The sequence below is a fragment of the Sinohyriopsis cumingii genome, unplaced genomic scaffold (genome assembly GCF_028554795.1).
Source record: "Sinohyriopsis cumingii isolate HCF-2022 unplaced genomic scaffold, ASM2855479v2 utg000898l, whole genome shotgun sequence".
NCBI lineage: Eukaryota > Metazoa > Mollusca > Bivalvia > Unionida > Unionidae > Sinohyriopsis > Sinohyriopsis cumingii.
This window is the reverse complement of record NW_028315941.1, coordinates 952,689-980,472: the sequence shown is the minus strand read 5'-3', so window position 1 is coordinate 980,472 and position 27,784 is coordinate 952,689. Positions and strand designations below refer to the sequence as shown.

General features: G+C 32.7%; 2 protein-coding genes across 2 annotated transcripts; both read right to left on the bottom strand.

The window, feature by feature from the left end:
* Positions 1-9,427: 9,427 nt before the first annotated feature.
* Positions 9,428-13,281, bottom strand: LOC149773113 (uncharacterized). Its single transcript, XM_089946804.1, has 2 exons — positions 11,686-13,281; positions 9,428-11,155 (listed from the first exon to the last, which is right to left on the bottom strand). Exons 1-2 carry the CDS (start codon positions 12,175-12,177, stop codon positions 11,033-11,035), a joined length of 615 nt encoding a protein of 204 aa, XP_089802930.1. The 5' UTR covers positions 12,178-13,281; the 3' UTR covers positions 9,428-11,032.
* Positions 13,282-23,519: 10,238 nt separating this feature from the next.
* Positions 23,520-27,549, bottom strand: LOC149773112 (uncharacterized). The gene is made up of 2 exons (XM_089946801.1): positions 25,779-27,549; positions 23,520-25,247 (listed from the first exon to the last, which is right to left on the bottom strand). The coding sequence occupies exons 1-2, from the start codon at positions 26,268-26,270 to the stop codon at positions 25,125-25,127; spliced, it is 615 nt and encodes a 204-aa protein (XP_089802927.1). The 5' UTR covers positions 26,271-27,549; the 3' UTR covers positions 23,520-25,124.
* Between the last annotated feature and the right edge of the window lie 235 nt (positions 27,550-27,784).

Sequence of the window (27,784 nt, the reverse complement as noted above, 5' to 3'; positions counted from 1 at the left end):
TCATAACAACAATCAACCTTTCGTAAGTATGCCACCTTCTGATCGTCTAAGGGGCGGATACAGGAGTGGGGGCCAGAGGCAATAATCACCCACCCGCATGACTTGCAATGCGAAGTACTGAGCGTGAAACAACTGAAATGTTTCTTAGAGTAAATTATCTTCACAGCAAGATTGCTGAAATTGTTCCCTGGAAACCCTTGAAATGCAGGAGTTTCCGGGGTTCCGTCTTACTGAAGCCTTGCCTTCTCGTTTACGATCCCCCTATCACCCATGTCACTATCAATATTCCTTGATCCGCCACTGTCTGCTTCCAGTGCTTGCATCGACTATATTCTGATCATACACAAAGTTTGATAACTGTGCTTATCGAAACGTACGTCTAATATGTAAAATTAAACCATTCATTTGATGTTGTTTAATAGTCCAATATTTTAACAAAGGGGCCTATTTTCAATGTATGATGCTTAAGACGATGGTCTGAAAAAGATTACTTGTCATATGAATTATATGTATCAGTCAAAATGTATGGTCAATTGGTAATATACATCTCCGCCTGTATATCTGTCTGTGACTTTTGTGTAAGTCTGTAGTTATAAAATCGATCTCTTTTTATGATGCATGACCAGAAATGTATCGATTATGTGACGTAGATAAACACAAAATTCAGCCAACCTTCAAACTGACATCTATTTTACCATAATATCCATCAACATGAATTACAAATATCACATTCGACAGTGAATCAGACGGTGACTAATACACATTCTCAGACAATAATTACAAGATATAAATTAGAGAAACAATGATACACAAAATAATTAAATTATGTGTGAGGATAGTGCATGAAAACTGTCAATGTAAAGATAATGCAAGACAACTTTCAGTGTGAAGATAATTCATGGGAACGTTTTTCTGTGAAGATAAAGCAACGAACTGACATTGGAAATTGAGAAACAAATTATGTTTTCATTGCTAATATAACTTATTTAATAGTAGTTCAATCCATTTACAGTTTAAATATTTAGAAGTTCATTCATTAACCGTGTTTAGTGGATTTTAACAAATATCTAGGTAAGTTACCCATATCCCCACTGTTTCCGATTTCCATTTATTAAACCTTACAAACATGTCGACAATTGCTTCGCTGAATTATTTTCTTCTCCTTATTTCAAAGAAGACATCGTAACGTCAGATAAATCAAATTATATATGAAGTCTGAACTTCGTAGTTCGAAAAGGTAATTTGATATTGGTTTTTCACCGGAAATTATGATGCATAACAATAGGGTTTACATTAAATACTATTAAAAGGAGGCGACACGCTACACACACACAGACACATGAACATACACCGACACACACACACACAGACACACATAAACACACATACACACACACACACACAACTCAAATATATAGGAAAATAAAACAATTTTCAAATTTATATATATATATATATATATATATATATATATATATGCCACATTTTGGTTTAGCCCATAGGAAACACTGATTTAGAGAGAAGAGAATTTAAATATGAAAAGACCGCTGTCATTTTTTTATGTGGCGGGTCGAAGTTTATAATTGCTCCAGTGACTTTTTCCACTTTATCGCGGTGTTGATATATATATATATATATATATATATATATATATATATATATATATATATATATATATATTTGAAAATTGTTTTCTTTTCCTATATATTTGAGTTTGGTGAAGAGTTGATAAAATGTGTCCGTACCAGGGATTCCAACATAATTCATAGAGAAGCCAGGGAAATGAGTTCACAAAAACAGAAACTAAAATACAGACACATATGGACGTTGTATTATACATGATGATAAACAATGGAAAGAAGCATGACGAATGTACAATATGACCACAAAGGAATTGAAAAGTACAATAGTACTATTTCCTAAAAGAATGACACAATATAATGAAATAGATATATGTAAGCCATTGTTATGTGGAATACATTTACATACTTGCTGAAATCAACAAAAATCAAAAGTGAAATCCATTGTTATGTGGAAAAAATATATTTCCACACCTAAATCAATTTTGTCCCAATTTTATCATTGGAAAAGAATGGCAAATTAGTTTGAATTATATATATATATATATATATATATATATATATATGTGTGTGTGTGTGTGTGTGTGTGTGTGTGTGTGTGTGTGTGTGTGTGTGTTTATTACGTTTTTATTCTCATATTAACTTCTATTTTCCTTCCACAGGTCAAATATGACTTAATATTCTCATGCATTTATACAAATTAAATTTCACTCTTAAAAATAGTTTGTAAAATATGATATGAAGTATTGAATTATATTAAGCTAGTGTTATAAGGTAGAGAAAAGCCTATAATACCATTAGAGAATGAATAACACGTTAATGCATTCTTTAAAATGTCTGCCATGAAATAAAATTGTATTGCACTTTAAACTGTCAATAAATATAAGAAGTTGATTTATAATAAAACATGTTTTAAGTAATTTACTCGTATCTTATTTATCATTAGAAAGGCTTATAGAGTATTTCAGGTGACTACCTTTACCTTTCTCATCATATGAAAGGTTTACTGAATACATCAGCCGATTACCATTTTCATGATACGAACGGGATATTGAGTACTTCATGCGATTTCCTTTCTCATCACAGGAAAGCTAGACTGATTACTTTTCTTATCAATTCAGTTGCATAAAATATCCCATTTAAAAGTCTTTGTCAATAATATATTTCTTACATAGCTTAATTAACTTGGAAATTGCGACTGGTACGTTATAGGTAAAATTATTTCTTCAATTGTTAAGAAATAATCATCAGCTTTTGGTATTCTAAAGGAATAGTCCATAAATGACTATGAACAAAAATATGTAGAGAAAATAGTAAAAAAAATTCAGAATATTATATATTGAAGAACAACAAAGAAAGTAAACGTGTGGAGATGTATGCATCTATTTTACACGACAAAAGGGCATGCCTTATTATTCAGATGTTTTTATTGTCTTCATGATAATTTATCCTTTAGCCTTGGGGATAAAAATCCATGTATCAGTAATATTCTATTTCATCAAGGTAATTATTTACGGTTCTTATTAACCTTTAATCAAGAATATTTCCCAATCAACAGAAAACAATGATGTGAACATTTCCTTCTTTGATTCGTGTAAATAACATTATAATGTTTTAAACTTTATCTTCGTCTGACATTCGCAAAATATTAAGACAATTACCGAATAGAGTGTGAAAAATTATTTATGATCTGTTTAATACTTCATACAACTTGATATCTGAATAAGATTTGCCATGAATAATATTTGTCATCTGAATAACGCTCAGATAGCGGTTGCAAAAGATTAATTAGATTATGGAACTTTGAGAAGATGTTATTGTTAGTTAAATGAACTGTTTACGTAGTTCATTGTTTCTGAAGAATTTTAAGATAATATGTTTGATGGAATGCTCGCTTTAGGTATATCATATACACTATGAACCTTATATTTAAGAACATAAATGAAATAGGCAACATGATACAGATTTATTATTCGAACGATGATCTAATTTACTCGTTGAAAAAATGTAACCTACGTATGTCGAGACCTACGGTGAATGTAACAGTGGATGTATGCGTTTGACCTGTGCGGGGGTGGGAAGGGTGAAATTGAAAATAATTGAAATGCAGCACTTAGAGTCTTGGGAAATCCTAGGTTAAACATGTAAATTGTCAGCGATCCGCGTGTAGGGAAATGTAAATGATGAATATGTTTTGTACATGTTTGGTTCAATATCAATATAAATTATTATTTTTTTAGGTAAGACCTTGTGCACACATTATTTTGTAACAAATAAACACGAATATTGCTTGTTGTCACGAATACATGTATTCGTAATATATTTTTTCGATTGTGCACGGATCAAAGAAGCACGAACCAACAGTTACATTTGGCAATTGTAGTAGCAAAAAATGCTAACAGTTCTCATATCATCTATGCATTAGACTCTTCAACAGTGCACTTTAAAAATGAAGAAATTCGCAGAGAGCAAAAAACTTGATATGATATATCCAAATATATGTCCTTTTCATTATATATTTCAATGCGAAAATTCAGTAACATCTATGACGATACCCTTTAAATGTTAAGCAAATTTGTTTCCTCTTGCCATTCGCAATGACAAGTAAATCTTGGTCATGTCACAGTATAAATACTTGCCGAGGGACAGAAGTATAGATCAAAAAGAATAAATTAATTCAAAATTGTCAATTTCTTGAGCCTAGTTTTCAAGTAAACTTCTGACCAATATGTTTCAAGACAGATAGATGCATAAAATCTTTCCTATACAGATCGTTTATACGTGAATGGAATTGCAACTGATAGTTAATGTCATTTCCCAGTAGTTTATCAATTTATTCAATGCACTGATTATGCTAAGTACAGGCTTACTACTGTATGTCTTTTTACCTAAAGATAGTGCTTGAAACCTGTAATATTTGGCTTACATTGTATTTGAACGAGTCAATCATATAGTTGGGCTCTGTTTCAAGTCACAGTATTAACATCCAGTGGATAAAAGAGAAAGTGTTATCATCAACATATTTATATAAACAAAACTATAATTGATAAAGACATTAAAAAGCAATGGTCTAAAGATTTGTCACCGAGTAACCCTTTTTTGAATTTCAGCACAGCAACCCAAGCCGCCCTGCATTATATATTATATTCTCAGAGACTGGTTCTTTAGTTTGCGTAATAAAGTTCTCTTCTTGTTTTCTCAGGCTTTGCATGATCTGTAATAAGTGCATTTTGTTAACATTATATTTTTGCCATAAATAGCTTTAGATAATTCTCTGTTCATTTTAGCTAATGGTTTCCTACAAGGATAAATGTTTTTATTGGAGCATTTTTAAAATCACATTTAACAAAACTCTTTCAAAGTTAATTAGTCAGAGGTGACAGATTCTGATTCAATACTTGACGATATAATAATAAATGTAGGATTTTATAAATACTTTACAAAACACTTCACACCACAATTTTTTACATTTCCAAAATAATTTTGTTCTGGTTTCAAAATGTACAAGTGTCTTACATGAGTAAAAGTGATATTGTGAACATAAAAAAAATCTAGGAGACAGATGAAAACCTATATACATTGGATTTTTATTTTGTAAGTATTAGAGGAACACCAAATGGATTGCAGCCATTTTCAAAACATCTAAGTTCTCTAATTATGCACGCAAGATAAAACAATATTTTTTATATGACACCGAGATCGAGATTTGGAACGGTAACACATACAGAAATTTAGGTCAACATGATAATACGGTTTTCAAGTTGTACCATACATGTACTAAGCGTTTTTAAAATAGTATCTGAAAAGAGGTTTTCATTCATTCATTGATGGAAACCTACACACGCTATGGATTATCCTTTTAATCTCATATAGGTAAAGTCCATAAATGATCTGCTCAGGTAATCTAACTCTCGTTGATACATCTTTGCGCGGGATTTATACAGGAATGATGTGGTATAAACGCACTACGATTGGCATGTATGCTCCTATACATTAGCATGATAAAGACTGCAGGCTTGTTGATAAAGTAAAATCAACTTCAGGTTTATTTCTGCTATAAAAAGGAAATCATCAGTGTTATCAACTAGAACTTAACGAATTTCTTCAAACCTGTTATCTTCCAAATTGTATGATAACATGACCAATAGTACAGATTTCCATCCGAGTATGTTGATGACTCACGAAGATATGTTCCCTGTTTGGGTCTAAAGCATGGTATGCTGAGAATACTTGCGTTGATATTGTTCCGACCAAGAAATAGTTCATCCTCCTCCTTAAGAAAATAATCAATTACAACTGGTATATTGCTTTACTGTGGATGTTTAAAGAACTGATTGTGATTCTTGCAACCATAGATTTTATGCAACAATCGCAATGTCTCAAAATCATACAAAATCGTTACTTCGTTAAACGCAGGGATCATCTTAATATAAATATGACACGTTATTCCATGATACTTTTAAAAGCTACCCATTACTTTGTCATAGACATCTACATCTCTGGAACTGACATAAATTAAATAATTCAGTGCATAAATAAGGCTCACATTTTACATACAGCTAGTTTAATTTGTCATTTCAAAATAATTAAATTAAACAAACAAGTAGAAAAAGATGCGATACGTCTGTTTGAAAGGAATATCTCGTCTTCCAATCCAAATAATATACGTGTTAATCATTTTATAGATATCGATATATTGCCCAGCAAATAACGCCAAAATATTAGGAGTACGCGATTTTTCCACCCTATGGCTTTTGTCCCCCAATGCACTATTTATAATGATAAATACTGATTAAATTTTTCCTATTGCGATAAAAAACATATATATATATATATATATATATATATATATATATATATATATATATATATATATATATATAATCTTTTCAATTACATACTATTTTAAAGCATTTGTATGTAACCTGCAGTGTATATCCTGACGGCGCATTTTGTATTACCTTTGTGATATCTACAGTCATTATGTTGTTGAATACTAAACCTGTTTCACCTTAAATTTAATTGTTTCGACAGCCGTTTCGTATCTGCAAATAACTAATAATAATCTCTCATAGTATAACTTTCATTCCTAATTGCGAGTCATATGTAATAGCGTGGCAATCGGAAGCATTTGAGCATTTAGTGCTTACGGATAAGTTTAGTTGTTTTAATGGTCACTTATCGAAACATGTATACATAATCATATTTCTTCATAGCAGAAGACTTGTTCTCTGGAGCAGATTGTTTAGAAAAATTAAATACAAATGTTATACCTCTACCACTAGAAATATGTATGCACCTTCACCTAAATACCACCTCCACAAAGTCAACCATAATATTCATAATAACAATCCTCTGTATGTAACTATGTAATATTCTTTTGGTCTAAGGGAGGTTTCCAGGGGTGGTGTCAGATTCCTCAGCCCTCCTCGCTTTACGCTACCCTATCACGCAAAGTATTAAGCGCGAAACAATCGAAATGTTCCATAGAATACGTATTCTTCACAGCTAGATTGTTACACTTGAAATTCAAGAACTGTCGCTGGTTCCGTCCCACAGACTCCTTGCCTACTTATTTACACTCCTTCTCCTCCCACCATATCGCCGCAACGCTATTCCTTGGTCTGCCCATGCATCTGTTTCTAGTGAATCCATAGACTATATTCCGAATACAAGATTTACATTATAGTATGGCTCACACATTTATTTGTTGTTGTTGAAGAGGCTAATATAACATTAAAGGGGTCTATTTTCAAATGTATGCTGCTGATGCTGCTCTTGATGATCGTGAGTTGTAAAAGTATTCCAAATTACATCTGTATCAATCAAGATATTTCTATAGTTAGCAGCAAATGTTTAAGTCTGTATAGCTGTCTGACTCTTTGTTGTAAGTGTGTAGGATAAAGTGGAACTACTTTTTATTACACACGACTATAAAAGTGTAATCTATGTGACAGTTCCCCGTGTGGCCGAGTGGTTTAAAGCGCTCTCCGTTACGGATCACTGCCATCTCACCTCTGTCTGCGTGGGTTCGAGTCTAGGATTCGGCTAATGTGGGTATGTGAGAAAGCTTGCCAATAGCTTCTCGTGGGTCGGTGGTTTTTACTGGGGTTTTCCCGGGTTCTTCCTCCACCTTTAATACTGGCCGCCATGCATAGCCTATCGTGTGCTGAAAAATGAAGTTAAACCCCACAACAATAACAACCTACGTGACATAGGAAAACTGAAAATTAAGTAAACATTTGAATTGTTATACATTTGACGACAACATACACAACCTAGACATGAAAAAACAACGGTTAGCATTGGGTAGTGAATCAGAAGATGAAAGAAACACATTTTCAGACAACATTTATTTGGTACACATAAGTGAAAATATCAATAAAAAAATAACATTCAGATTGAGGATAGTCGAAGAAAACGTTCAAGGTGATGATACTGCAAGAAAACTTTCAAGACAAAGATAATGTAAGGAAAAATACATTAATATTTGAAAAACGACTGACGTTTTCGTGGCAATACAATTTATCTGACAGTGCTTCAATCCGTTTACAGTTCAAAATAGCCATAAGCGGATTCATGAACCTAATTTAGTTGATTTTAACAAGCTTTATACATAACATGTCCATTGTTTCTGATTTCCATTCACTAAAACGTTTTAAAAAATGTCAATAATTGCTACGATGTATTCATTCAGTTTGAAATCGGAACCTCGAAACCGAGATCTTTTATTGCTCTATCTTTGAAAGGTAAAATACATGTTCTATACTAATATGCTACTGTTTACATTCAATACCATAACAATGAGGGCCATACATCATGATTGGGATCAACTATGGCCTTAAGGCTCAATTGACACTAAACTGTGGTCAGTCCATAAAAAATATTGATTTATTGATTTAGAGATCATTTTAAATAATACAGGATACTTCTGATGAAAGACAGTGGGCGCATGCGCCTGAGAATAAACGGATGATATGTAGGACCGAATCTTAGGCCCCCGCAACACCAATATATGTTTTACTGGGGGGGGGGGGGAGGAGGTGCTACCTTTTGCAATTGTTCCAATGCACCCAACCGTGGTAATTCGGCCTTTATGTAATGTGTATTCTGTCGTTTATTGTATTTGGTGAAGAGTAAATAGAATGTATTCGTACCAGGAAATCGAACAGAATCAATAAGTGAATCTGGCTAAAGGCTTTCATTAGCACGTACACTCAAATACAGACACATATGGAGATTATATTCTACATGATGGTAAAACAGGAAAGAAAAATATTTAATATACATTATGAACACAAGACAATACAACGTGACAATACTACTTCCTACGAAAAAGCTATAAGAATTGAAACAAAAATGTGTAATCCATACTTATGTGAAAATAATTACTTCCATGCTGAAATCAACACCGACTAAAATCGAACGTGAACTCCATAGTTACGTTTTAAAATTTATCCTCACAGAAATAAATACTGAATAAAGTGAAAGGTAGAATCCGTATTCATGTGGAAAACAATGACGAAATAGTTTGAATTGTTGTATGGCAAAATTAGAAAACGATACTTATCTCCATTTCTTATATTTTATTCTCATTCTAGCTACCATTTCGCAGTCAATATTTTCCTTTCACACATGAAATATGATTTCATATCCATGTGTACTACAATTAAAGTTCAGTATTTTGTAAAACTTTGTTTTTGAATATAAATTATCCTATTGGTTCGCTCGATTATGACAAGACAATAGACCCAGGGATCTAACACAATATCAATCACAGTTTATATGCCACGTTATATACATTATGGATGGACACTCAAAAACCTACAATGCCATTACGAAATGATGAACATGTCAATACATTTGTATTGGTCAATATAATTTTATCATATCTACCCAACTTTATATTCAAAGACACGTAGTCTATTTACATGACTTATATAGAAATGTAATGATATGCAGTATCAACAAATATAAGAACTTAATTTATAATAAAAATATATTTTACAGGGATTCTGTTGATTATACGAAAGATTTATAGAATATTCCAAGAGTCTGCTCAACAATTAAATAGTAGAAAATTCCTGTTTCAAGGTATCGTCAAAAGTAAATTTCCCTTATTTCTTCACAAACTTGGAAATTGTGAGAGGTATATTAGAGGTAAATATTATTTCTTCATTAGTTTTGAAATGATTGTCGAGTTTTACGTGTATATAGAGATACTATTTCATGTATCATAAATATTCTATTTTATCTAGAGGCAATTTTCCAGCCGGTGGTATTATTTATCGTTACCATAAACATTTGATCAAGAATCGTTTCCAGTTAGTCGAATGTCTCTTTGAGACATCTATATAAACATATACCACTGACGCTGGCAAAATTTGAAGCCATTATATAGTGTAGATCCAATCTGAATAACATTTGTCATCTCAATAACTTTCAGATAGCCGTTGTTGCAAATGACATTTTTTTCTGAACAAAATGGGCACGAAGTAATGTTTGCCAAAGGAAGTGTTTACATGTTGTTTATAAAGAACTTTAACAAAACGTTTGATGGAAAATAAGTTGTGATACTCTCGTGGACTTTCTGTTTAATTGCACATTTAAAAAGCTCATCGTGGCAATGATCTGTTATTGATGAATCACTTTATTTCTTCGAATATAATATGTAACCTTCATTAGTGGAGAGCAACTGTGTTTGAAACTGTTAATGTATGCGTATGAATGAGAGGGATATACATGAAAAACAATTATATGCAACACGTGCATAATTGACATTAATTAGGTTAAACCTGTAAAGTGCAAACGATATGGATGCTATCTTTGCTACCAGTAGGAACATATAAATGATAATTAAGTTTTGTACGCATTTGGTTCAATTTTTATATAAAGTATTCATTCGCAGGTAAGAACATTTGTTTAAGATACTTATAATAAAATGTAAACACAAATAGTGTTTGTTGTCACGAAAACATGTGTTCGTATTCTTTGCATTCCCTCGAGGATGCCTAGGCAAAGCAAACACTTAAAAGTCGGACCAAAATAGTGGACAGTTCCAATAACATTATAATGTTGCAACGGTGCACTTTACAATTGCGAAATTAACACAAAGCCTAAACTTTCTATCATATATAGAAAAATATTTTTTTAGTGCCAACATTCAATAAAATACGTAAAGATGTACTTCAAAAGTGAAGCATGTATGTATTTTGTTTCCCATTGACACTTGTAGCGACATGTAACTTTGGAAAGACTTTGTATCCAGCTGGTACATGTTTTGTAATATATAGTGATATTGACATTTGAGAGGTAACACCGTAAATTGTGTGCTTCGGAGATCAGAACATTTGCGAGTGCATTAAGAAACAAGATTTGTTGATTCATCATCAATGGGAATTTGTCTTTGTATTTATCTTGTTTGTTCCTCAAATCAGCGGCTAAATGTTGTATTAGTCAACAGGTAAATTTGTATAATCATTATCGGATTCTTCGTGTCTGTTATGTATTTGTTCTTCATTTGAACTGTAACTCGTGGTATTGTTTATTGTTTCATCGAAGACGGACAAAGCATCCTGTAAAAAAAAAAAAACTGAATTACATCGTTTTCATTATACTATTTTGAGCAAAGAAACAAAAATACCCCAGATTGTAATAGAAATAAAAGTTACAATATTGATGTGCACATATCAAGTCACGTAGAACTTTCGTTCTGTATATTTCGGTGGGTTGCAAAAATGATCTAAGCGATTAGCCCTATATGTGCGCAGGTCAGGTAACCTATATTATTTCGGCAATGGACACATATATTGTGAATATTATTGTTTATCGAACTGTGTATTTTATCGCAGAAATACAGGGGGAAACTTTAACTCGCATTGCAAGTTGTAATGAATGAAGAGAACGTTCTTTCATATTATCCCTACATCTATGGAAATATAACTTGTAGGTTATAACTAAATTAGTCCAATGATTCGTTTGTTTGTTTTGCTAATGTTGTTTGGGAGGGGGTGTATGAACATGCGTGTGTGAGCGTCTGAGAGAGAGAGAGAGACAGACAGACAGACAGACAGACAGATATAGAGAAAGAGAATTTAAGAGCAACCTCATCTATAGTACTGTACGGGTTTTCCTGGGGCTCTTCCTCAAAACTTTCATTTTGAAGGTTGTTTATCCTTCTAGATTGAGCTTCAGTTTTCCTGTCTTTTCGTACCTTTGCATACAGAAATTCTAGTTTGATCCCATTTTCGAGCACACTCATATCTCCTAGCTGATTTTCTTCACAGCTAGAACTTTTAAAGCATTTTCCTTTTATCGAATTATAGCCTTGAGTGCCATTTCTGAGGGCCCTACCCATTATATTTGAAGGGGAGTACAACACCTGCAAAGAAAAGTCACTCCTTAATGGGTGAAAAGTGTCTTGCATAGAATCTAAAAGATTATGTAAACTCCTTGATTTTCTTTTATGATTTGGGTACTTTGGCCTGTAAAGTCCACCATTTGTATCCTCCTGTGTGTTAGGACCAGGTAAGCCTCTGTTCTGTATCCTGGTTGTCCCTTGTGACGTGTGTCCATTTGTGAGTGTTCGAAGATTCATAACCAGTTCAGTCGGTGATTTGGAATCTATTTGTAATATATGTATAAACGATAACGTAACTGGTATTAAATTCAACGAATACGTGCTAGATCTACCAATACATGGGTGTCAAGAGATTTCAATCTTTGTGGCAATATATGCCAATCTACTAATGGGTATGTCAGTGTTATTTGTGTCACGGAAGCTATTGTAAAAACTGTACTTAAATTAGATGAATATTGAACAATTTCCCATAAATATAACCTTGCATCTCACAGGTTTAAATAAGAACCAATAGTAGAAAAGAGTTTTAAAATTGGGCATAAATCGTTTGAACCTAGTGTGCGTACACTGATTGGTCAACATGCGTATCTTCGGATGGCAACCACAATATTCAGTAAGTTTTATAGTAATCCACTAAAATGTGAAGAGTAGCTGCATTTTTAAAACACCGATATACTATCCATCCAAATGTAAGTCAAAAGGAGCTATACATCTAACAAAATTCGTTAGATCACAATATTTTGACAGTATGTTTATTGTTACTTTCGTTGCGATTCATAAAAAATGCAGGACATTTACAATATTTTTACACTGCATCCAGCTGCAGTGAAAAATGGCCAATGACTGTAAAATAATTGCGAAAACACAGCCCTTTGCAGATGTACGCATGTTTGTGGTGATGCATGCAAGAAAATGCGAGACTAATTCGTTCACAAACTGTTGTTATAAACTGCTTACAGATGCAAGTCGAAAAGTGAAATACATTTACATCGTATACAAAATCAGAAAGGTGATTTGTTTTGTCATGTGAATCTTTCGTTGGTGACCATACTGTTTAGTAAGTTTCTTGGCAAGCCATCAAAACTGCAGTGGCACTAAGGAAATTGTGTCATGTACGTCCCTAGGCTATTGGACAAAGAGGGCAATGACTCTAAGTAAATTTACTGTAGCAATGAGAGTTCTCGATATCCACATCTTTCATATATGTCCATGAAACTGATAAAGGTTTTTGTCAATCAGTCAAAATGAGTATTACATGTGGATGCTATACAAGTTGACTATGACTGATATCATAATGGAGTATATGGGAATTTAACATTAGTGTTTGAGTAACTATTTGGATTTTTCGGAGTTTAATGTTGCGACTGTCACAAAAGCATCCTATACAACTATAGCATCAAAGATATTACAATGTAGTCATATGAAGATTTCACACCAATATTTAAGCTGCTATTGGGATTGATTTGAATATGGCATTACGGATGCCATATGGAATTATATGGACATATAAAGTTCAATTTCGGCAACTCATATTCTAATATAAATTCAACATTACGGATATCACTATGGGGGGGGGGTCAAAGGGAACTTAATATGAGCAAAACCTGTTGTCTTCTTTCTTTCCGCCTGCTAAACTATTTTCCGTATTTCTCTAAAACGCAAATTATATGGAAAGGGTAAACACACACGGTTTTATTGTCTGCAATGTAGAGTGGAGAGTGGAAAAACACAGTTTTGTGGTCTGCTTGTCAGACTGAGCCATTAATGAATGCCAAACAGAGCAACATATACATTATGTATTCAGTGACCACATTACAGTGTTTATCATAAGGTACTGCACGGCAAGGTCGGTTCGAAGTAATAAGACGCCATGTGTAATACAGACATTTCGTGACCCTCCCCCCATGTCATCAAAATATCTGCTTCTTTATAATAAAACATTTCATCTTCAGAGTGGATTGTTAAGAAAAGTGTTATCTTATTTGCATATTCTTACTACTTCACAATTTGTTATTTTACCTTAGTACCCCCTCCACAAGTCAACAAGAATATTCATAACAACAATCAACCTTTCGTAAGTATGCCACCTTCTGATCGTCTAAGGGGCGGATACAGGAGTGGGGGCCAGAGGCAATAATCACCCACCCGCATGACTTGCAATGCGAAGTACTGAGCGTGAAACAACTGAAATGTTTCTTAGAGTAAATTATCTTCACAGCAAGATTGCTGAAATTGTTCCCTGGAAACCCTTGAAATGCAGGAGTTTCCGGGGTTCCGTCTTACTGAAGCCTTGCCTTCTCGTTTACGATCCCCCTATCACCCATGTCACTATCAATATTCCTTGATCCGCCACTGTCTGCTTCCAGTGCTTGCATCGACTATATTCTGATCATACACAAAGTTTGATAACTGTGCTTATCGAAACGTACGTCTAATATGTAAAATTAAACCATTCATTTGATGTTGTTTAATAGTCCAATATTTTAACAAAGGGGCCTATTTTCAATGTATGATGCTTAAGACGATGGTCTGAAAAAGATTACTTGTCATATGAATTATATGTATCAGTCAAAATGTATGGTCAATTGGTAATATACATCTCCGCCTGTATATCTGTCTGTGACTTTTGTGTAAGTCTGTAGTTATAAAATCGATCTCTTTTTATGATGCATGACCAGAAATGTATCGATTATGTGACGTAGATAAACACAAAATTCAGCCAACCTTCAAACTGACATCTATTTTACCATAATATCCATCAACATGAATTACAAATATCACATTCGACAGTGAATCAGACGGTGACTAATACACATTCTCAGACAATAATTACAAGATATAAATTAGAGAAACAATGATACACAAAATAATTAAATTATGTGTGAGGATAGTGCATGAAAACTGTCAATGTAAAGATAATGCAAGACAACTTTCAGTGTGAAGATAATTCATGGGAACGTTTTTCTGTGAAGATAAAGCAACGAACTGACATTGGAAATTGAGAAACAAATTATGTTTTCATTGCTAATATAACTTATTTAATAGTAGTTCAATCCATTTACAGTTTAAATATTTAGAAGTTCATTCATTAACCGTGTTTAGTGGATTTTAACAAATATCTAGGTAAGTTACCCATATCCCCACTGTTTCCGATTTCCATTTATTAAACCTTACAAACATGTCGACAATTGCTTCGCTGAATTATTTTCTTCTCCTTATTTCAAAGAAGACATCGTAACGTCAGATAAATCAAATTATATATGAAGTCTGAACTTCGTAGTTCGAAAAGGTAATTTGATATTGGTTTTTCACCGGAAATTATGATGCATAACAATAGGGTTTACATTAAATACTATTAAAAGGAGGCGACACGCTACACACACACAGACACATGAACATACACCGACACACACACACACAGACACACATAAACACACATACACACACACACACACAACTCAAATATATAGGAAAATAAAACAATTTTCAAATTTATATATATATATATATATATATATATATATATATATATATATATATGCCACATTTTGGTTTAGCCCATAGGAAACACTGATTTAGAGAGAAGAGAATTTAAATATGAAAAGACCGCTGTCATTTTTTTATGTGGCGGGTCGAAGTTTATAATTGCTCCAGTGACTTTTTCCACTTTATCGCGGTGTTGATATATATATATATATATATATATATATATATATATATATATATATATATATATATATATATATATATATATATATATATATATATATATATATATATATATTTGAAAATTGTTTTCTTTTCCTATATATTTGAGTTTGGTGAAGAGTTGATAAAATGTGTCCGTACCAGGGATTCCAACATAATTCATAGAGAAGCCAGGGAAATGAGTTCACAAAAACAGAAACTAAAATACAGACACATATGGACGTTGTATTATACATGATGATAAACAATGGAAAGAAGCATGACGAATGTACAATATGACCACAAAGGAATTGAAAAGTACAATAGTACTATTTCCTAAAAGAATGACACAATATAATGAAATAGATATATGTAAGCCATTGTTATGTGGAATACATTTACATACTTGCTGAAATCAACAAAAATCAAAAGTGAAATCCATTGTTATGTGGAAAAAATATATTTCCACACCTAAATCAATTTTGTCCCAATTTTATCATTGGAAAAGAATGGCAAATTAGTTTGAATTATATATATATATATATATATATATATATATATATATATATATATATATATATATATATATATATATATATATATATATATATATGTGTGTGTGTGTGTGTGTGTGTGTGTGTGTGTGTGTTTATTACGTTTTTATTCTCATATTAACTTCTATTTTCCTTCCACAGGTCAAATATGACTTAATATTCTCATGCATTTATACAAATTAAATTTCACTCTTAAAAATAGTTTGTAAAATATGATATGAAGTATTGAATTATATTAAGCTAGTGTTATAAGGTAGAGAAAAGCCTATAATACCATTAGAGAATGAATAACACGTTAATGCATTCTTTAAAATGTCTGCCATGAAATAAAATTGTATTGCACTTTAAACTGTCAATAAATATAAGAAGTTGATTTATAATAAAACATGTTTTAAGTAATTTACTCGTATCTTATTTATCATTAGAAAGGCTTATAGAGTATTTCAGGTGACTACCTTTACCTTTCTCATCATATGAAAGGTTTACTGAATACATCAGCCGATTACCATTTTCATGATACGAACGGGATATTGAGTACTTCATGCGATTTCCTTTCTCATCACAGGAAAGCTAGACTGATTACTTTTCTTATCAATTCAGTTGCATAAAATATCCCATTTAAAAGTCTTTGTCAATAATATATTTCTTACATAGCTTAATTAACTTGGAAATTGCGACTGGTACGTTATAGGTAAAATTATTTCTTCAATTGTTAAGAAATAATCATCAGCTTTTGGTATTCTAAAGGAATAGTCCATAAATGACTATGAACAAAAATATGTAGAGAAAATAGTAAAAAAAATTCAGAATATTATATATTGAAGAACAACAAAGAAAGTAAACGTGTGGAGATGTATGCATCTATTTTACACGACAAAAGGGCATGCCTTATTATTCAGATGTTTTTATTGTCTTCATGATAATTTATCCTTTAGCCTTGGGGATAAAAATCCATGTATCAGTAATATTCTATTTCATCAAGGTAATTATTTACGGTTCTTATTAACCTTTAATCAAGAATATTTCCCAATCAACAGAAAACAATGATGTGAACATTTCCTTCTTTGATTCGTGTAAATAACATTATAATGTTTTAAACTTTATCTTCGTCTGACATTCGCAAAATATTAAGACAATTACCGAATAGAGTGTGAAAAATTATTTATGATCTGTTTAATACTTCATACAACTTGATATCTGAATAAGATTTGCCATGAATAATATTTGTCATCTGAATAACGCTCAGATAGCGGTTGCAAAAGATTAATTAGATTATGGAACTTTGAGAAGATGTTATTGTTAGTTAAATGAACTGTTTACGTAGTTCATTGTTTCTGAAGAATTTTAAGATAATATGTTTGATGGAATGCTCGCTTTAGGTATATCATATACACTATGAACCTTATATTTAAGAACATAAATGAAATAGGCAACATGATACAGATTTATTATTCGAACGATGATCTAATTTACTCGTTGAAAAAATGTAACCTACGTATGTCGAGACCTACGGTGAATGTAACAGTGGATGTATGCGTTTGACCTGTGCGGGGGTGGGAAGGGTGAAATTGAAAATAATTGAAATGCAGCACTTAGAGTCTTGGGAAATCCTAGGTTAAACATGTAAATTGTCAGCGATCCGCGTGTAGGGAAATGTAAATGATGAATATGTTTTGTACATGTTTGGTTCAATATCAATATAAATTATTATTTTTTTAGGTAAGACCTTGTGCACACATTATTTTGTAACAAATAAACACGAATATTGCTTGTTGTCACGAATACATGTATTCGTAATATATTTTTTCGATTGTGCACGGATCAGAGAAGCACGAACCAACAGTTACATTTGGCAATTGTAGTAGCAAAAAATGCTAACAGTTCTCATATCATCTATGCATTAGACTCTTCAACAGTGCACTTTAAAAATGAAGAAATTCGCAGAGAGCAAAAAACTTGATATGATATATCCAAATATATGTCCTTTTCATTATATATTTCAATGCGAAAATTCAGTAACATCTATGACGATACCCTTTAAATGTTAATCAAATTTGTTTCCTCTTGCCATTCGCAATGACAAGTAAATCTTGGTCATGTCACAGTATAAATACTTGCCGAGGGACAGAAGTATAGATCAAAAAGAATAAATTAATTCAAAATTGTCAATTTCTTGAGCCTAGTTTTCAAGTAAACTTCTGACCAATATGTTTCAAGACAGATAGATGCATAAAATCTTTCCTATACAGATCGTTTATACGTGAATGGAATTGCAACTGATAGTTAATGTCATTTCCCAGTAGTTTATCAATTTATTCAATGCACTGATTATGCTAAGTACAGGCTTACTACTGTATGTCTTTTTACCTAAAGATAGTGCTTGAAACCTGTAATATTTGGCTTACATTGTATTTGAACGAGTCAATCATATAGTTGGGCTCTGTTTCAAGTCACAGTATTAACATCCAGTGGATAAAAGAGAAAGTGTTATCATCAACATATTTATATAAACAAAACTATAATTGATAAAGACATTAAAAAGCAATGGTCTAAAGATTTGTCACCGAGTAACCCTTTTTTGAATTTCAGCACAGCAACCCAAGCCGCCCTGCATTATATATTATATTCTCAGAGACTGGTTCTTTAGTTTGCGTAATAAAGTTCTCTTCTTGTTTTCTCAGGCTTTGCATGATCTGTAATAAGTGCATTTTGTTAACATTATATTTTTGCCATAAATAGCTTTAGATAATTCTCTGTTCATTTTAGCTAATGGTTTCCTACAAGGATAAATGTTTTTATTGGAGCATTTTTAAAATCACATTTAACAAAACTCTTTCAAAGTTAATTAGTCAGAGGTGACAGATTCTGATTCAATACTTGACGATATAATAATAAATGTAGGATTTTATAAATACTTTACAAAACACTTCACACCACAATTTTTTACATTTCCAAAATAATTTTGTTCTGGTTTCAAAATGTACAAGTGTCTTACATGAGTAAAAGTGATATTGTGAACATAAAAAAAATCTAGGAGACAGATGAAAACCTATATACATTGGATTTTTATTTTGTAAGTATTAGAGGAACACCAAATGGATTGCAGCCATTTTCAAAACATCTAAGTTCTCTAATTATGCACGCAAGATAAAACAATATTTTTTATATGACACCGAGATCGAGATTTGGAACGGTAACACATACAGAAATTTAGGTCAACATGATAATACGGTTTTCAAGTTGTACCATACATGTACTAAGCGTTTTTAAAATAGTATCTGAAAAGAGGTTTTCATTCATTCATTGATGGAAACCTACACACGCTATGGATTATCCTTTTAATCTCATATAGGTAAAGTCCATAAATGATCTGCTCAGGTAATCTAACTCTCGTTGATACATCTTTGCGCGGGATTTATACAGGAATGATGTGGTATAAACGCACTACGATTGGCATGTATGCTCCTATACATTAGCATGATAAAGACTGCAGGCTTGTTGATAAAGTAAAATCAACTTCAGGTTTATTTCTGCTATAAAAAGGAAATCATCAGTGTTATCAACTAGAACTTAACGAATTTCTTCAAACCTGTTATCTTCCAAATTGTATGATAACATGACCAATAGTACAGATTTCCATCCGAGTATGTTGATGACTCACGAAGATATGTTCCCTGTTTGGGTCTAAAGCATGGTATGCTGAGAATACTTGCGTTGATATTGTTCCGACCAAGAAATAGTTCATCCTCCTCCTTAAGAAAAGGAATCAATTACAACTGGTATATTGCTTTACTGTGGATGTTTAAAGAACTGATTGTGATTCTTGCAACCATAGATTTTATGCAACAATCGCAATGTCTCAAAATCATACAAAATCGTTACTTCGTTAAACGCAGGGATCATCTTAATATAAATATGACACGTTATTCCATGATACTTTTAAAAGCTACCCATTACTTTGTCATAGACATCTACATCTCTGGAACTGACATAAATTAAATAATTCAGTGCATAAATAAGGCTCACATTTTACATACAGCTAGTTTAATTTGTCATTTCAAAATAATTAAATTAAACAAACAAGTAGAAAAAGATGCGATACGTCTGTTTGAAAGGAATATCTCGTCTTCCAATCCAAATAATATACGTGTTAATCATTTTATAGATATCGATATATTGCCCAGCAAATAACGCCAAAATATTAGGAGTACGCGATTTTTCCACCCTATGGCTTTTGTCCCCCAATGCACTATTTATAATGATAAATACTGATTAAATTTTTCCTATTGCGATAAAAAACATATATATATATATATATATATATATATATATATATATATATATATATATATATATATATATATATATATATAATCTTTTCAATTACATACTATTTTAAAGCATTTGTATGTAACCTGCAGTGTATATCCTGACGGCGCATTTTGTATTACCTTTGTGATATCTACAGTCATTATGTTGTTGAATACTAAACCTGTTTCACCTTAAATTTAATTGTTTCGACAGCCGTTTCGTATCTGCAAATAACTAATAATAATCTCTCATAGTATAACTTTCATTCCTAATTGCGAGTCATATGTAATAGCGTGGCAATCGGAAGCATTTGAGCATTTAGTGCTTACGGATAAGTTTAGTTGTTTTAATGGTCACTTATCGAAACATGTATACATAATCATATTTCTTCATAGCAGAAGACTTGTTCTCTGGAGCAGATTGTTTAGAAAAATTAAATACAAATGTTATACCTCTACCACTAGAAATATGTATGCACCTTCACCTAAATACCACCTCCACAAAGTCAACCATAATATTCATAATAACAATCCTCTGTATGTAACTATGTAATATTCTTTTGGTCTAAGGGAGGTTTCCAGGGGTGGTGTCAGATTCCTCAGCCCTCCTCGCTTTACGCTACCCTATCACGCAAAGTATTAAGCGCGAAACAATCGAAATGTTCCATAGAATACGTATTCTTCACAGCTAGATTGTTACACTTGAAATTCAAGAACTGTCGCTGGTTCCGTCCCACAGACTCCTTGCCTACTTATTTACACTCCTTCTCCTCCCACCATATCGCCGCAACGCTATTCCTTGGTCTGCCCATGCATCTGTTTCTAGTGAATCCATAGACTATATTCCGAATACAAGATTTACATTATAGTATGGCTCACACATTTATTTGTTGTTGTTGAAGAGGCTAATATAACATTAAAGGGGTCTATTTTCAAATGTATGCTGCTGATGCTGCTCTTGATGATCGTGAGTTGTAAAAGTATTCCAAATTACATCTGTATCAATCAAGATATTTCTATAGTTAGCAGCAAATGTTTAAGTCTGTATAGCTGTCTGACTCTTTGTTGTAAGTGTGTAGGATAAAGTGGAACTACTTTTTATTACACACGACTATAAAAGTGTAATCTATGTGACAGTTCCCCGTGTGGCCGAGTGGTTTAAAGCGCTCTCCGTTACGGATCACTGCCATCTCACCTCTGTCTGCGTGGGTTCGAGTCTAGGATTCGGCTAATGTGGGTATGTGAGAAAGCTTGCCAATAGCTTCTCGTGGGTCGGTGGTTTTTACTGGGGTTTTCCCGGGTTCTTCCTCCACCTTTAATACTGGCCGCCATGCATAGCCTATCGTGTGCTGAAAAATGAAGTTAAACCCCACAACAATAACAACCTACGTGACATAGGAAAACTGAAAATTAAGTAAACATTTGAATTGTTATACATTTGACGACAACATACACAACCTAGACATGAAAAAACAACGGTTAGCATTGGGTAGTGAATCAGAAGATGAAAGAAACACATTTTCAGACAACATTTATTTGGTACACATAAGTGAAAATATCAATAAAAAAAATAACATTCAGATTGAGGATAGTCGAAGAAAACGTTCAAGGTGATGATACTGCAAGAAAACTTTCAAGACAAAGATAATGTAAGGAAAAATACATTAATATTTGAAAAACGACTGACGTTTTCGTGGCAATACAATTTATCTGACAGTGCTTCAATCCGTTTACAGTTCAAAATAGCCATAAGCGGATTCATGAACCTAATTTAGTTGATTTTAACAAGCTTTATACATAACATGTCCATTGTTTCTGATTTCCATTCACTAAAACGTTTTAAAAAATGTCAATAATTGCTACGATGTATTCATTCAGTTTGAAATCGGAACCTCGAAACCGAGATCTTTTATTGCTCTATCTTTGAAAGGTAAAATACATGTTCTATACTAATATGCTACTGTTTACATTCAATACCATAACAATGAGGGCCATACATCATGATTGGGATCAACTATGGCCTTAAGGCTCAATTGACACTAAACTGTGGTCAGTCCATAAAAAATATTGATTTATTGATTTAGAGATCATTTTAAATAATACAGGATACTTCTGATGAAAGACAGTGGGCGCATGCGCCTGAGAATAAACGGATGATATGTAGGACCGAATCTTAGGCCCCCGCAACACCAATATATGTTTTACTGGGGGGGGGGGGGAGGAGGTGCTACCTTTTGCAATTGTTCCAATGCACCCAACCGTGGTAATTCGGCCTTTATGTAATGTGTATTCTGTCGTTTATTGTATTTGGTGAAGAGTAAATAGAATGTATTCGTACCAGGAAATCGAACAGAATCAATAAGTGAATCTGGCTAAAGGCTTTCATTAGCACGTACACTCAAATACAGACACATATGGAGATTATATTCTACATGATGGTAAAACAGGAAAGAAAAATATTTAATATACATTATGAACACAAGACAATACAACGTGACAATACTACTTCCTACGAAAAAGCTATAAGAATTGAAACAAAAATGTGTAATCCATACTTATGTGAAAATAATTACTTCCATGCTGAAATCAACACCGACTAAAATCGAACGTGAACTCCATAGTTACGTTTTAAAATTTATCCTCACAGAAATAAATACTGAATAAAGTGAAAGGTAGAATCCGTATTCATGTGGAAAACAATGACGAAATAGTTTGAATTGTTGTATGGCAAAATTAGAAAACGATACTTATCTCCATTTCTTATATTTTATTCTCATTCTAGCTACCATTTCGCAGTCAATATTTTCCTTTCACACATGAAATATGATTTCATATCCATGTGTACTACAATTAAAGTTCAGTATTTTGTAAAACTTTGTTTTTGAATATAAATTATCCTATTGGTTCGCTCGATTATGACAAGACAATAGACCCAGGGATCTAACACAATATCAATCACAGTTTATATGCCACGTTATATACATTATGGATGGACACTCAAAAACCTACAATGCCATTACGAAATGATGAACATGTCAATACATTTGTATTGGTCAATATAATTTTATCATATCTACCCAACTTTATATTCAAAGACACGTAGTCTATTTACATGACTTATATAGAAATGTAATGATATGCAGTATCAACAAATATAAGAACTTAATTTATAATAAAAATATATTTTACAGGGATTCTGTTGATTATACGAAAGATTTATAGAATATTCCAAGAGTCTGCTCAACAATTAAATAGTAGAAAATTCCTGTTTCAAGGTATCGTCAAAAGTAAATTTCCCTTATTTCTTCACAAACTTGGAAATTGTGAGAGGTATATTAGAGGTAAATATTATTTCTTCATTAGTTTTGAAATGATTGTCGAGTTTTACGTGTATATAGAGATACTATTTCATGTATCATAAATATTCTATTTTATCTAGAGGCAATTTTCCAGCCGGTGGTATTATTTATCGTTACCATAAACATTTGATCAAGAATCGTTTCCAGTTAGTCGAATGTCTCTTTGAGACATCTATATAAACATATACCACTGACGCTGGCAAAATTTGAAGCCATTATATAGTGTAGATCCAATCTGAATAACATTTGTCATCTCAATAACTTTCAGATAGCCGTTGTTGCAAATGACATTTTTTTCTGAACAAAATGGGCACGAAGTAATGTTTGCCAAAGGAAGTGTTTACATGTTGTTTATAAAGAACTTTAACAAAACGTTTGATGGAAAATAAGTTGTGATACTCTCGTGGACTTTCTGTTTAATTGCACATTTAAAAAGCTCATCGTGGCAATGATCTGTTATTGATGAATCACTTTATTTCTTCGAATATAATATGTAACCTTCATTAGTGGAGAGCAACTGTGTTTGAAACTGTTAATGTATGCGTATGAATGAGAGGGATATACATGAAAAACAATTATATGCAACACGTGCATAATTGACATTAATTAGGTTAAACCTGTAAAGTGCAAACGATATGGATGCTATCTTTGCTACCAGTAGGAACATATAAATGATAATTAAGTTTTGTACGCATTTGGTTCAATTTTTATATAAAGTATTCATTCGCAGGTAAGAACATTTGTTTAAGATACTTATAATAAAATGTAAACACAAATAGTGTTTGTTGTCACGAAAACATGTGTTCGTATTCTTTGCATTCCCTCGAGGATGCCTAGGCAAAGCAAACACTTAAAAGTCGGACCAAAATAGTGGACAGTTCCAATAACATTATAATGTTGCAACGGTGCACTTTACAATTGCGAAATTAACACAAAGCCTAAACTTTCTATCATATATAGAAAAATATTTTTTTAGTGCCAACATTCAATAAAATACGTAAAGATGTACTTCAAAAGTGAAGCATGTATGTATTTTGTTTCCCATTGACACTTGTAGCGACATGTAACTTTGGAAAGACTTTGTATCCAGCTGGTACATGTTTTGTAATATATAGTGATATTGACATTTGAGAGGTAACACCGTAAATTGTGTGCTTCGGAGATCAGAACATTTGCGAGTGCATTAAGAAACAAGATTTGTTGATTCATCATCAATGGGAATTTGTCTTTGTATTTATCTTGTTTGTTCCTCAAATCAGCGGCTAAATGTTGTATTAGTCAACAGGTAAATTTGTATAATCATTATCGGATTCTTCGTGTCTGTTATGTATTTGTTCTTCATTTGAACTGTAACTCGTGGTATTGTTTATTGTTTCATCGAAGACGGACAAAGCATCCTGTAAAAAAAAAAAAAACTGAATTACATCGTTTTCATTATACTATTTTGAGCAAAGAAACAAAAATACCCCAGATTGTAATAGAAATAAAAGTTACAATATTGATGTGCACATATCAAGTCACGTAGAACTTTCGTTCTGTATATTTCGGTGGGTTGCAAAAATGATCTAAGCGATTAGCCCTATATGTGCGCAGGTCAGGTAACCTATATTATTTCGGCAATGGACACATATATTGTGAATATTATTGTTTATCGAACTGTGTATTTTATCGCAGAAATACAGGGGGAAACTTTAACTCGCATTGCAAGTTGTAATGAATGAAGAGAACGTTCTTTCATATTATCCCTACATCTATGGAAATATAACTTGTAGGTTATAACTAAATTAGTCCAATGATTCGTTTGTTTGTTTTGCTAATGTTGTTTGGGAGGGGGTGTATGAACATGCGTGTGTGAGCGTCTGAGAGAGAGAGAGAGACAGACAGACAGACAGACAGACAGATATAGAGAAAGAGAATTTAAGAGCAACCTCATCTATAGTACTGTACGGGTTTTCCTGGGGCTCTTCCTCAAAACTTTCATTTTGAAGGTTGTTTATCCTTCTAGATTGAGCTTCAGTTTTCCTGTCTTTTCGTACCTTTGCATACAGAAATTCTAGTTTGATCCCATTTTCGAGCACACTCATATCTCCTAGCTGATTTTCTTCACAGCTAGAACTTTTAAAGCATTTTCCTTTTATCGAATTATAGCCTTGAGTGCCATTTCTGAGGGCCCTACCCATTATATTTGAAGGGGAGTACAACACCTGCAAAGAAAAGTCACTCCTTAATGGGTGAAAAGTGTCTTGCATAGAATCTAAAAGATTATGTAAACTCCTTGATTTTCTTTTATGATTTGGGTACTTTGGCCTGTAAAGTCCACCATTTGTATCCTCCTGTGTGTTAGGACCAGGTAAGCCTCTGTTCTGTATCCTGGTTGTCCCTTGTGACGTGTGTCCATTTGTGAGTGTTCGAAGATTCATAACCAGTTCAGTCGGTGATTTGGAATCTATTTGTAATATATGTATAAACGATAACGTAACTGGTATTAAATTCAACGAATACGTGCTAGATCTACCAATACATGGGTGTCAAGAGATTTCAATCTTTGTGGCAATATATGCCAATCTACTAATGGGTATGTCAGTGTTATTTGTGTCACGGAAGCTATTGTAAAAACTGTACTTAAATTAGATGAATATTGAACAATTTCCCATAAATATAACCTTGCATCTCACAGGTTTAAATAAGAACCAATAGTAGAAAAGAGTTTTAAAATTGGGCATAAATCGTTTGAACCTAGTGTGCGTACACTGATTGGTCAACATGCGTATCTTCGGATGGCAACCACAATATTCAGTAAGTTTTATAGTAATCCACTAAAATGTGAAGAGTAGCTGCATTTTTAAAACACCGATATACTATCCATCCAAATGTAAGTCAAAAGGAGCTATACATCTAACAAAATTCGTTAGATCACAATATTTTGACAGTATGTTTATTGTTACTTTCGTTGCGATTCATAAAAAATGCAGGACATTTACAATATTTTTACACTGCATCCAGCTGCAGTGAAAAATGGCCAATGACTGTAAAATAATTGCGAAAACACAGCCCTTTGCAGATGTACGCATGTTTGTGGTGATGCATGCAAGAAAATGCGAGACTAATTCGTTCACAAACTGTTGTTATAAACTGCTTACAGATGCAAGTCGAAAAGTGAAATACATTTACATCGTATACAAAATCAGAAAGGTGATTTGTTTTGTCATGTGAATCTTTCGTTGGTGACCATACTGTTTAGTAAGTTTCTTGGCAAGCCATCAAAACTGCAGTGGCACTAAGGAAATTGTGTCATGTACGTCCCTAGGCTATTGGACAAAGAGGGCAATGACTCTAAGTAAATTTACTGTAGCAATGAGAGTTCTCGATATCCACATCTTTCATATATGTCCATGAAACTGATAAAGGTTTTTGTCAATCAGTCAAAATGAGTATTACATGTGGATGCTATACAAGTTGACTATGACTGATATCATAATGGAGTATATGGGAATTTAACATTAGTGTTTGAGTAACTATTTGGATTTTTCGGAGTTTAATGTTGCGACTGTCACAAAAGCATCCTATACAACTATAGCATCAAAGATATTACAATGTAGTCATATGAGGATTTCACACCAATATTTAAGCTGCTATTGGGATTGATTTGAATATGGCATTACGGATGCCATATGGAATTATATGGACATATAAAGTTCAATTTCGGCAACTCATATTCTAATATAAATTCAACATTACGGATATCACTATGGGGGGGGGGGGTCAAAGGGAACTTAATATGAGCAAAACCTGTTGTCTTCTTTCTTTCCGCCTGCTAAACTATTTTCCGTATTTCTCTAAAACGCAAATTATATGGAAAGGGTAAACACACACGGTTTTATTGTCTGCAATGTAGAGTGGAGAGTGGAAAAACACAGTTTTGTGGTCTGCTTGT

Coding starts and splice junctions, on each gene's coding strand:
- LOC149773113 (XM_089946804.1), bottom strand. CDS start 12,177: ATGAATCTTCGAACACTCACAAATGGACACACGTCACAAGGGACAACC. Junction 11,156..11,685: donor CGTACAGTACTATAGATGAG/GTTGCTCTTAAA, acceptor TTTTTTTTACAG/GATGCTTTGTCCGTCTTCGA.
- LOC149773112 (XM_089946801.1), bottom strand. CDS start 26,270: ATGAATCTTCGAACACTCACAAATGGACACACGTCACAAGGGACAACC. Junction 25,248..25,778: donor CGTACAGTACTATAGATGAG/GTTGCTCTTAAA, acceptor TTTTTTTTACAG/GATGCTTTGTCCGTCTTCGA.